The following is a 12,831-nucleotide window of genomic DNA, read 5'->3' on the forward strand; positions in this document are numbered from 1 at the left end:
AAGATCGACCTCCATAGGTCGGATCCTCATGTGATCCATTTCTAAAAGTCGGATAGGATTTGTTGGGCAAAACCGTAGAGAATAAACAAGTTTATTAACGTTTTTCTTTAGGATGAACATTAAACATCACTCTTTCTTAACTGAAATACTTTTATCACTTATTATGAAATTATGAAAAGTTAATTAGAATCTGAACGATAATAGATATAAGAAAGAAATCATCATAGTTGTATCTAAATGTGTGGTCCAACATCAATTAAATTCAAAAATACAAAACATATATAGTGCTAAACTCGTAAAAGAAAAGAGAAAATACAAAGACTTTTTCACACCATACGATATTGCTATATTATAACCTCCTATTATTTCATCACGCACAATAAAGAAATGAAGCAATAATGTCCATATTGCAAACATTTAGCTGATTACATTATGCAACTTGTAAAGAAATGTTTAAGGGCTAGAGGTTGAAGAAGGTGGTGGGGAGAGAAATGGGATGGAGGGGAAAGTGGTTGGGATTGAGGTGGGAATATTGGAAAGTGAAGTGACGGTTGGCAATGGTGGAATGTTGAGAGTTGGAATATTGGTAGGAAAGGGAGGAAGTGGTGGCATAGTGAGTTTAGGAAGAGATGGAATGGTAGTAGGTAATGGAGGAAGACTTGCTTGAGAAAATGTTGGAATTGAAGGCAGAGGTGGCAATGTTGTTGGCTTTGGGAAAATTGGAATGCCGGGAAAATTTGGTTGTGTGGTTGTTTGTAAAAGTTGGCGAGCTTCCAGGATCATGCTTGACATTGTTACAACAAGAAATAAAGCAGTGATGATTGATTTGGTTGATGCCATTGATAACTTTCTGTATTGAGAGAAGTTGGTTTGATATTTGATGAGGAACAAAGGGATGATTGATGGTCTTATACAGAGTAAGAGAAATTCGATGGAGGGGAGTATTTAGTTAGTTGAACTTCCAATGTTTTATTTTGACTAATGCATTTTGTGGTTAGACTTGACTTCTCAATTATCTCATGACTATACCGTCAATATTTAAACAACTAAAATATGTTGATTGTTGTTGGTACTTTCAAGGCACCTATAAATCCTTTCAACATGCTCAAACGATAATTTAGGTGATCTACCACAATCCTTAATTAATATCCACAGCAAGATACTCTACAAATAATAAACAACATACATCAATATTACAAATAGGCTGAATAAATAAATATAGTTTCGTTCAATAGTATATGCATAAAATAACGGCATAATGTCCTATGATCAATTTTGTCCCAAGAGAAACCATTTTGTAAAATCTGAATAATATATGCTAATGTATAAATAATGTACAAGCGTTGATTTCTAAGTATAGATTATTCTAAAAAATATTTGATTAGTTTACTGAAGGTCTGAATATAAATTAATAATATCAAAAAAATTAGTAAAATTAAATTAAATACAAAGACTCTCCATTAAATTAGTGAACAAATATCTATCATCTTCAATTTAAAAGCTATTTTTAAAAGTTTTTATTGTTCCACGTTTTAGGTAGAAGATCTATAAGTTTGTTTTGGAAAGACATATATAAAGGGCAAATAAGATCACTATGTTTTGCCCTAGGTTATAGGATAGGCTAGGAATAGATTTATTATCACAATAAAATTTTATTTTTAAAATTTAATTAAAAAAAATATTGCGTATGATTATAAGTAAATATATATAATAGATTCATCAATAAGTATATCAAAATTATAGTTCAAATATTATAATGTTCAACCAACCAAAATAAATATTTTGAATGCTTGATAACTAGGATGGCGGATTTGCGGACCAACTCGCCCCCTTTTTTAGTGGGTTTAAGGTGGGCGGACTTAAAGCGGGGCGGATAGAGTGGGTAGGGCGACACAAAATTCCAACTCAACCTGTCTTTTTCGGCGAGTGCGCGAGCCGGTTTGGCGGGCCATGACCCCTTTTGTCACCCATATTTTTAAGTGTAGTAGTTTACATATGCGTCATGCCTTAACTAGGGTGTTCAAAATCGAATCAACCCAATAGAAAATTACAAACCAAATCAAACCAAATCGAAACCGAAAAAAACCACATTTGGTTCAAATGTATTTGGGTTATTTTTTAACAAAACTGTGCGGTTCGGTTGGGTTTGTGGTTTGTATTTTGCAAACCGAAATAAACCAAACCAAACCGCTTTATGTTACAACATAAACTTCACTTATCCCATCCAACCCAAAACTCAAATCTATCATGACTTAACCTTACAATTACGAACAATTTTCTCTTACTCGCTTTTTGGATTTCAGTTTCAAACTTCTTCAATCTCTCATAGTAGTATCGCGTATTCTTCTCATCTTCTTTGTCATCTACGTCTCGTCTTTTCTACTCTAATCTTTCATCTCTTATGTTCTTTCTTTTTCATCTTATCATTTTTATGGTACTGTTTTCTCTTCCAATTATGTTTTTATCACACTTTTCTTCTTTAATCACGCATCTCTTCTATTCTTTTTTCTTCTTCTTCTCTGATTTCTCTTCTCATTTATTTTTTATGTTTTATTATAATGTCTTTGATATTATTTTATGCTACTATTTTATGTTTTTTATTTCACTTTTTTTCTAGTCTATTTTTTGTATATTGAATGAGAATTTTTTGTTTAAATATGATGAGTTTTGATGTTATTTGGTAATGTATGAATAACTAAACACAAAGTTATGTTGTTCTCTATAGGTGTATAAATGACTCAATAAGTTTTTTGTAAATAACTGAACCAACCCAAACCGTATTGTTTTGATTTGGTTTTATTTCTAAAAGTCAACGAAATCAAATGAAACCGCATGTTTTTCTCTTGCGGTACAGATGATTTTTATCTTCAAAACTGCTCAAACTTCACCTCGAAAAATACAGTTTAAATGCATTTTTGATCTCCTTACTTTGATAGTTTTTAACTTTTAAACCTCCATTTTAAAAACCAGTTTTTTGATCCTGAACTATACATCATTTAGAATTTAATTGGTCTCACTCCAATTTTTCATAGCTAACATCCTCATTAATGACATGTTCTTTGATTCTTTTTCTAATTTCTTTTCTTTTCCTTTCATTTCTCGTGTAGTAGTTCTCTCATTGCTTTGTCATCAAAACTTACACGCTAATATACCATAATATTTGTATGGTTATATTGATTTAGGCTTAAATTGGTCTTTTCCACACTTAGAAATCTTTATTAAATCCTTTAAAAAAATGAGTTACGAGTAAAAATCAACTCATATGACTATAAATCATATTAAAAAGATGATGTGAAGAACAATCATCATAGTGCATTTTCTTGTTTTCTATAAATTAGTGATCGCGGTATAATTTTTTTCTCATTCCATCTTATTTTCTACTTTTCATACTTATATTTTATAATTTTACATTGCAATTGTATCATGGGCAAATTCCAAAGGTGTATGATCGTGACTTAGTGTGTCTATCGAAATGACTAACTGCAAGTGTACAATCGTATCACGTAGTTGTAAAAAGATATTGAACCTAAATGACCAAAAATCAAACTATCGTTATCTAAAGTTACTATGTAAAGTTAAGGCCAATGATTGTTTTCTTTTTAAGATTATGGGAAACTTGAAATAAAATTGAACGAGAAATAATAATATAATGAAAATATTCAATAAAGAGACATTTGTATGTAAATCATATCATTCTTCGAGGATTCGGTAAATAATTAACATGAAATAAGGTAAATTACTTTTCAGTAGGAAATACCAAATTAAAAGACTTTGTCTCACACTCTCGTGTTATTGACTTAGGTTATACTCTTAAACCAAAATATTTTGCTCTCGCTCACTCACCTGAATTAAAAGTAATTTTTGGAAATTGATAAATCCTAATTAATCCTAAAACGCTCTCACTGTGTTTAGGATTAATGCCTAGAAACCACTACCCGATTAAAATCTCAAACTCTCACTCTGTTGATTTATAACCTTAATGACTTTTCAATCTCGTGCAAAAACTTTTTTTTTATTTAGAATTGCAAACCACAACCAGAAAAATAAATTATAAAAATTAACATTAATTATTACTGAATCCTGCCGGAACGACGGTCCTTACATACCGATGTCAAAAAGTTTAGCCATACATAATTTTAAACTTAATCATGCAGTTATAATTATTGAACATACAGATAATCATCATTAAAATTCAGAATTTCAAACATACAAATAATATTATGCAATTAGGCCAAATGAAAATGAAAACTAAAGGAATATGCAATTAAAAGAACCTGATGAATAAAAAACTGGATTAAACTTCGGAGAATTCTTCGAGTACAAATAACAAACTGGAAATATAAAGATATCGACACGCTTGATCCAAGCAACAAGTAAACTTAAGAACTAAGGTGCAATAGCTTCCCGATGTGGAATAACTATCACTTTTAAGGTATTTCTTCTTAAGACTAAGAATTAAAATTATACGATAAAACTTGAATGCCTTTTTTTATCTTTGAAACTACCTTCTTATACCGGTAAAAGGAGTTGAACTTCCCTAAAATCATGTAGAAGAGGTTGGGGAAATATAGGGGAGCTCTTGACCACGCTTTGTGCAGTTCCTGAAAAAATGCACTGGGTGCTTATGGCGAACGCCACAGAGCTATGGTGAACGCCATGGTACTTAAACTTTGAAGGGACGTGGAGAACGCCACAGACCTAGAACCTGCAATTTCAGTCGTTTTCTTCATTTCTTCTCTTTTCTTTCTCTTTCTCACACGTGAGTTCTGCATTGACAAGTACTTGAACCAGGGCAACAACACCAGCATAATACAATAAAAACGTACAAAAAATTATAATAAAGTGCATTTGAATCGAGTCAAATAAACGATATAGTTTCACGTTATCAGTCAAGAGAATCACCATTCAATGCCAAACATCCTTAAAGTGCATTATTTGAACCATCAGGTTCATTAGTTTGTTGTACACTACGCCAAAAACTGGAATAGACAGCGCACCTTAGAGGGCGCTTTATTACAAAAGCGCACTCTAAAGTGAAGCGAAAAAATAAGGAGCGAACAACTGGAATAGACAGCGCACTTTAGAGGGCGCTTTTGTAATAAAGCGCCCTCTAAGGTGAAGCGAAAAAATAAGGAGGAGATAGAGGGACAACAATACAGGGCGCTTTTTAGAAAGCGCCCTCTAAGGTTACCCTTAGAGGGCGCTTTTAAAAAAGTGCTCTATAAGTCCATGTGCATTTCCAGTTTATAAAGCGCTTTTGGAAAGCCTTAGAGAGCGCTTTCATAAGCGCCCTCTTAGGCCCCCTTTAGAGGGCGCTTTTTTTCCACAAGCGCCCTCTAAGGTCCCCTTTAGTAAACATTAAAATTATAACATACTGCGCGTTTTGTTATTTCACTCTCTGTTATTTTCGTTCTTTTTCACGTTAGGGTTCTCACTGCTACGATTTTCGCTACTTCTAAGGCGTTCTCCTTCCACCTCTGTTAGATCTACGACGTTTCCTCCTTCTATTAATTTGTTGTTAGCTATTCGATTTTGACACCATAGGTATTTTTCTAATCTTCATATTACTTGGTTTCTCTTCTAATGTTCGCTATTGTTCATTTTTGGTTTCATTTTTCTTGGTTCATACATTTATTGAGTATTCTCAACAATAATTATTGTGTTGCAATGCTAGCAATGGAGACTAGGCATTATGGGTTAAATTTCACCAACTGTTCCATTTGTTTCTCGATGTAGAAAAAGGAGGCAGCAATATCTAAAACACCTTCTACCAATCAAAGGTACACTATGCAGCTTATGAGTGTATTTATTCTAGCATACATAGCGTAGCTAGTAACTTAAGAAGTTTAGGTATGGATGGTATTTGATAGAGTAAATTAGAGTCGACTATTCTTCTGTTAGCTTTCAGTTAGACCATTATACAATTCTACATATATATTTTCTAGTCAATGTTTATCTTTTGTAAAAACTATATGATGATATATAACTATGCTACAAATTAGTGCATACCACTAATGCTTAATGCATGGTTCATACATTCTCATGCTATTGAAGTCAGAGATATCTGAAAATGTTGAGAAACTAACTCAATAAACCAAAATTGTTTTGGTTTTGGGTTGTTGTTGGAGACATGAATGCCTTGCACAGAGACTAACTCAATAAAGCGAAATTGTTTTGTCTCATCCCATTTTTGGTTTCTCTTCTGAAATTGTTTTTTGTTTATTCTAATTAGTAATGGATAATACATGGATGTCTTCCAATCGATTGTCGAGAGAGTACGAGAATGGGGTATCAGAATTTGTTAAGTTTGTCGTTGCGCACGCCGAAGACCCCAGTAGAATGATATGTCCTTGCTTGGGTTGTTGTTATGGGAAACGGGTTGACGCAGTTCAGTTGACATCGCATCTAATGAGGCATGGAATTGATCGAAGTTATACATGTTGGAATTTGCATGGTGAGAAAAGTAACGAGAATGTTGAATCGGGGGATAGTACGACCTATGCCTCAAACTATAGTGGCGCAGATACATACGATTGTGATCAAGTTGAAGAGATTGCAGAAGCACTTGAAGGAGATCTTAAGGATTGTCCCGAAATGTTTGAGAGGTTGGTAAGTGATGCAGAGAAACCTTTGTATGATGGTTGCACTAAATTCACAGGATTGTCTGCGGTATTAAAGTTGTACAACTTAAAGGCGGGCAATGGATGGTCGGATAAAAGTTTCACAGAGTTATTAGCCCTTTTGAAAGATATGCTTCCTGAGGATAATGTTCTTCCCAATCGAACATATGAGACCAAAAAGATGTTGTGCTCTATTGGCATGAGCTATGATAAGATACATGCATGTCCAAACGATTGTGTTTTGTTTCGAAATGAGTATGCATCGTTAAATGAGTGTCCTAAATGGTTGCAACTGGGTTGAAAATAATAACGACATTCAAATGGATAAGTCAGGATTTTTGCAAGTGGATCTTAATAGGGTGGGATACAAAGATGAGTCTTTTATTCTAGCCTCTCAAGCTAGACAAGTGTTCTATGTCAATGATCCGAAAAGTACGAAATGGTCTATAGTTCTTTTTTCCAACAAAGTAATTGATGAAAACACTGGAGATCAAGGTGATATTGATGTTGAGATTGAATCGTTTACCATAAATGATCAAGATGAGAATATTATATCAAATGATTCATATATTAGAAATGATCATAATGAGGGTATTTGGATCAATCCAACCGTCCGTGTTGTTAAGAGACATGTAGAACATATTCCAACCAAGAAAAGAAAGAGAACTTAGTGAAAAAGGTACAGGTCAAATGATTTTAATTGTTTTCTTTATTACAGGTAAAATGGCTTTTATTACAGCAAATCGAGTCAGTTGCATCAAAAAAAAAGGTATAAACACAATTATATGATATTTATGCATAGAAAATGTTAATTCTTGATCTTATACTTCACCTAACTAATTTTATGATATTTTAGGTTCATGCTATTGATATTGAACAAAAAGAGGTTGTTGCTAAGAAGACTGCGGCTAGCAAAAAAAAACATACATCTCAGAGATGCCTTTGCTACTTAGTTTTATTTCTTTTTAAGTTATGAATTGGTTGTATATTTTGAATCTTTAGAAGTTAAACGATTATATATCAGTGGATTGTTGTATATGTATGGATTGTTGTATATAAGGCTTGTAGAATGCAATGTGTGAAAAAGGGCTTCAAATTATACAGTTTTAGGTGTACTGCTTCAATATACAGGTTGTCTAAAATAAATAAAAAAATATAGCGCTTTTTAAAAAAAAAATTTAAATAACCACCCACTTTAGAGGGCGCTTTCCAAAATAAGCGCCCTCTAAACCCTTTAAATTTCCACTTTAGAGGGCGCTTTCCAGTAAAAGCGCCCTCTAAACCCTTAAAAGTTTCCACTTTAGAGGGCGCTTTCCAGTAAAAGCGCCCTCTAAACCCTTAAAAGTTTCCACTTTAGAGGACGCTTTCTTTAAAAAGCGCCCTCTAAAGTGGCCCTTAAAGGGCTTAAAGAGCCACTTTAGAGAGCGCTTTCACCAGGAAAAAAAGCGATGTCTTTACCTATGCCAGCGCCAGATTAGAGGGCGCTTTAAAGCGCTGTTATAGGCCAAAAAAAGCGCCCTCTTTTCCCTTATTTGGCGTAGTGGTACTACAAGCATTATAAGTATTTCCTAAAATACAAGTTTAATGATGAAAGAGGCTTTGGTTTTAAGAGTTTCATTCTCCCAAAATCACTTAAGAGTTGTGTAGACGTGGTTGGGATCATCTTAATGGTCTAATCAAATATTCCAATCAAGTTCCACAATGGAGTTTTTCTCAAACGCCTACCCGTGAGAGAAGGGACAACACGTATACATCTATGGTGTGGGGTAGTTGAAGATATATTATGTGTTGTAACAATTTTTCCATAATATTATTCTCTGGTTGTCATTTGACAACGACCATGGTTTTTTCCCTGCTATTTTGGAGTTTCCACGTTAATCTCTTGTGTTGTTATTATGTCCATCTTTTTTCTCCATGCTTTGTGTTTCCAAACAACTAGTATTAGAGATTTTAGTTTGATATGGAGATAAGAGTTCTTAGTATAGTTTTGTTTGATCTTACACATCATAAAAAATAATGACGGTGTTGTGAAAGAGGTGTTGAGTTGCAGTCACAAATTCTGTTGTGCAGTTTAGGATAGAGAAAATTGATGGAAGAATTGTTTTTGACCTGTGAAAAGTCCAAGTCAGAGATGTGTTAATACAGTCAAGATTATATAAGGTGTGAGATTATATTAGTGGTTGAAGAGCTTCCTGGAAACATGGAAGTTGCCCCATAAATTTTAAACCTGGTTTTTGACATGTCAAGTTCAAGGAGTAGTTTAGCTTCAAGTGAAATATATTCTTCATGATAGAGTATATGATTATTGGTGTTGACAATGTAAAATTCTTGGAGTGATTTATCTTCAAGTAAAATACATTTTTCATGGTGGAGTATGAAAATTTTTGAACTATGATTTTCGTTGAAGACAATATGAAGGTCTGAATATAAATTAATAATATAAAAAAAAATAGTAAATTAAATTAAATACAAAGACTCTCCATTAAACTAGTGAACAAATATCTATCATCTTCAATTTAAAAGTTATTTTTAAAAGTTTTTATTGTTCCACTTTTTAGGTAGAAGATCTATAAGCTTGTTTTTGGAAAGACATATATGAAGGGCAAATAAGATCACTATGTTTTGCCCTAGGTTATAGGATACGCTAGTAATAGATTTATTATCACAATAAAATTTTATTATTTTAAAATTTAATTAAAAAAAAAATTCCGTATCTTTATAAATAAATATATAAAATAGATTCATCAACAAGTATATCAAAATTATAGTTCAAATATTAATGTTCAATCAACCAAAATAAATATTTTGAATGTTTGATAACTAGGTTGGCGGACTGGCGGACCAACACGCCCTCTTTTTTAGCGGGTTTACGGTGGGGCGGATGGAGCGGGTAGGCAGCACAAAATTCTAACTCAACCTGTCTTTTTTGGCGAGTGCGCGAGCCGGTTTGGTAGGCCATGGCCCGTTTTGTCACCCATATTTTTAAGTGTATAAGTTTACATATGCGTCATGCCTTAACTAGGGGTGTTCAAAATCAAACCAACCCAATAGAAAATCACAAACCAAATCAAACCAAATCGAAACCTATAAAAACCACATTTGGTTCAAATTTATTTGGGTCATTTTTTAACAAAACTGTGCGGTTCGGTTGGGTTTGTGGCTTGTATTTTGCAAACCGAAATAAACCAAACCAAACCGCTTTATGTTACAACCTAAACTTCACTTATTCCATCCAACCCAAAACTCAAAGCTATCATGTCTTAACCTTACAATTACGAACAATTTTCTCTTACTCGCATTTTGGATTTCAGTTTCAAGCTTTTCCAATCTCTCATAGTAGTATCGCGTATTCTTCTCATCTTCTTTGTCATCTACGTCTCGCCTTTTCTACTCTAATCTTTCATCTCTTATGTTCTTTCTTTTTCATCTTATCATTTTTATGCTACTGTTTTCTCTTCCAATTATGTTTTTATCACACTTTTCTTCTTTAATCACGCATCTCTTCTATTCTTTTTTCTTCTTCTTCTTCTCTAATTTCTCTTCTCATTTATTTTTTATGTTTTATTATAATGTCTTTGATATTATTTTATGCTACTATTTTATGTTTTTTATTCCACTTTTTTTTCTAGTCTATTTTTTGTATATTGAATGAGAAAATTTTGTTTAAATATGATGAGTTTTGATGTTATTTGGTAATGTATGAATAACTAAACACAAAGTTATGTTCTTCTCTACAGGTGCATAAATGACACAATAAATTTTTTGTAAAAAACTAAACCAACCGAACCAACCCAAACCGTATTGTTTTGGTTTGGTTTTATTTCTAAAAGTCAACGAAATCAAACGAAACTGCGTGTTTTTTCTCTTGCGGTTCAGATGATTTTTATCTTCAAAACTGCTCAAACTTCACCTCGAACACCCCTAGCCTTAACCATAAACTTTACTTTAACACTAGATATGCATATTACACTTTATTTTTTACTCTTTTAAGTTGTAATAATTGCACTAAAAAAACACGGTTTAAGTGCATTTTTGGTCTCCTTACTTTGATAGTTTTTAACTTTTAAACCTCCATTTTAAAAACCAGTTTTTTGATCCTGAACTATACATCATTTAGAATTTAATTGGTCTCACTCCAATTTTTCATAGCTAACATCCTCATTAATGACATGTTCTTTGATTCTTTTTCTAATTTCTTTTCTTTTCCTTTCATTTCTCGTGTAGTAGTTCTCTCATTGCTTGTCATCAAAACTTACACGGTAATATACCATAAAATTTGTATGGTTATAATGATTTAGGCTTAAATTGGTCTTTTCCACACTTAGAAATCTTTATTAAATCCTTAAAAAAAATGAGTTACGAGTAAAAATCAACTCAAATGACTATAAATCATATTAAAAAGATGATGTGAAAAACAATGATTTGTGGCGAACACCATGGTACTTAAACTTTGAAGGGACGTGGCAGGGGGGCGTGGAGAACGCCACAGACCCAGAACCTATAATTTCAGTCGTTTTCTTCATTTCTTCTCTTTTCTTTATCTCTTTCTCACACGTGAGTTCTGCATTGACAAGTACTTGAAACATGGCAACAACACCAACATAATACAATAAAAATGTACAAATAATTATACTAAAGTGAATTTGAATCGAGTTAAATAAACGATATAGTTTCACGTTATCAGTCTCGAGAATCACCACTCAATGCCAAACATCCTTAAAGTGCATTATTTGAACCAATCAGGTTCATTAGTTTGCTGTACTACAAGCATTCACTACGCCAAATAAGGGAAAAGAGGGCGCTTATTTTGGCCTATAACAGCGCTTTTAAGCGCCCTCTAATCTGGCGCTGGCATAGGTAAAGACAGCGCTTTGTTTTCCTGGAGAAAGCGCTGTCTAAAGACCCACATTATAGTGCGCTTTATGAAAAAAGCGCCCTCTGGAGTGGTCCATAAAGGGACACCTTAGAGGGCGCTTTCTGGAAAAAGCGCCCTCTAAAGTTGTCAATGTAAAGTGTTTAGAGGGCGCTTTCTGGAAAAAGCGCCCTCTAAAGTTGTCAATGTAAAGTGTTTAGAGGGCGCTTTCTGGAAAAAGCGCCCTCTAAAGTTGTCAATGTAAAGTGTTTAGAGGGCGCTTATTTTTTTAAAATAACTAACACTTTAGAGGGCGCTTTCTGCAGAAAGCGCCCTCTAAAGTTGTCAATGTAAAGTGTTTAGAGGGCGCTTTCTGGACAAAGCGCCCTCTAAAGTTCTCAATGTAAAGTGTTTAGAGGGCGCTTCCTACAGAAAGCGCCCTCTAAAGTGTTAGTTATTTTAAAAAAATTTGTTTGAAAAACAGTGGATATTTAATTGGTAACCTGTTCGCATGCTGCAAAAGTGTAAAATTCATATTGATTTCATCCTTTAATCCAATGTTATACACCATTAATCCATTGATATATACAACATGAATCCATTTATATACAACATTAATCCTCCATATATACAACATTAATATATGATTCTTTGATCAACAATATACAACAACATATTCATGATTTAGTAAAAGTACAACAACAATATACAACATATATACAACAACAGCATACGACAACAACATTCCATACATATATGTACAACAATATACAACCTAGCTATATGATTCTTTGATCAACAATGAATTGACACAATTCATCCTTCATTTCATCCAAATGAGCTCTTGAGTAAGATTTGTATTCCTCAAAGTACTACAATTAAGAGAATAAAACATATTCATGATTTAGTAACAAATTAGATTAGTTATCCGATAATATTAAAATAAACCCTAAGTTATTATTCCATACCATTTTTGGGATGTCTATACGATTCAATGCAATGATATCTCTCATAAATCTCAATACAAAAAATCCGCAATCGACCGAATTATTTTGCTGAGGACACTACATAGAAAAACAAACAATATATATATAGTTAATTTCTTACAAACACTATTATAAGCAAAAAAACAAACACTATTATAAGCAAAAATAAGATACTTAATATATACCTGAACTCTGACCCAGGTAATGTCCTTCCTAATGCGGTAATTCTTTTTCGATCTAAATTTTAGTATTGCCCTAACAAAATAAAAACGTATATTGAGATCAATCTGACAGACATAATTAAATATAGAAATACACAGGAATATTTAGGGGAATTTCACTTACGTGTCAACCGTCTTCTTCAAACCCGGAT

At 33.0% G+C, this 12,831-nt stretch overlaps 1 protein-coding gene across 1 annotated transcript; it reads right to left on the minus strand.

Annotated features, from left to right (window-relative positions):
• Positions 1 to 242: 242 nt before the first annotated feature.
• LOC127101767 (proline-rich receptor-like protein kinase PERK2) lies at positions 243 to 866 on the minus strand. Its single transcript, XM_051039213.1, has one exon. The coding sequence runs from the start codon at positions 838 to 840 to the stop codon at positions 454 to 456; it is 387 nt and encodes a 128-aa protein (XP_050895170.1). The 5' UTR covers positions 841 to 866; the 3' UTR covers positions 243 to 453.
• Between the last annotated feature and the right edge of the window lie 11,965 nt (positions 867 to 12,831).

The sequence above is a fragment of the Lathyrus oleraceus genome, chromosome 7 (genome assembly GCF_024323335.1).
Source record: "Lathyrus oleraceus cultivar Zhongwan6 chromosome 7, CAAS_Psat_ZW6_1.0, whole genome shotgun sequence".
NCBI lineage: Eukaryota > Viridiplantae > Streptophyta > Magnoliopsida > Fabales > Fabaceae > Lathyrus > Lathyrus oleraceus.

Excerpts from the sequence above, each read along its gene's own strand:
- LOC127101767 (XM_051039213.1), bottom strand. The coding sequence starts at position 840 with ATGGCATCAACCAAATCAATCATCACTGCTTTATTTCTTGTTGTAACA.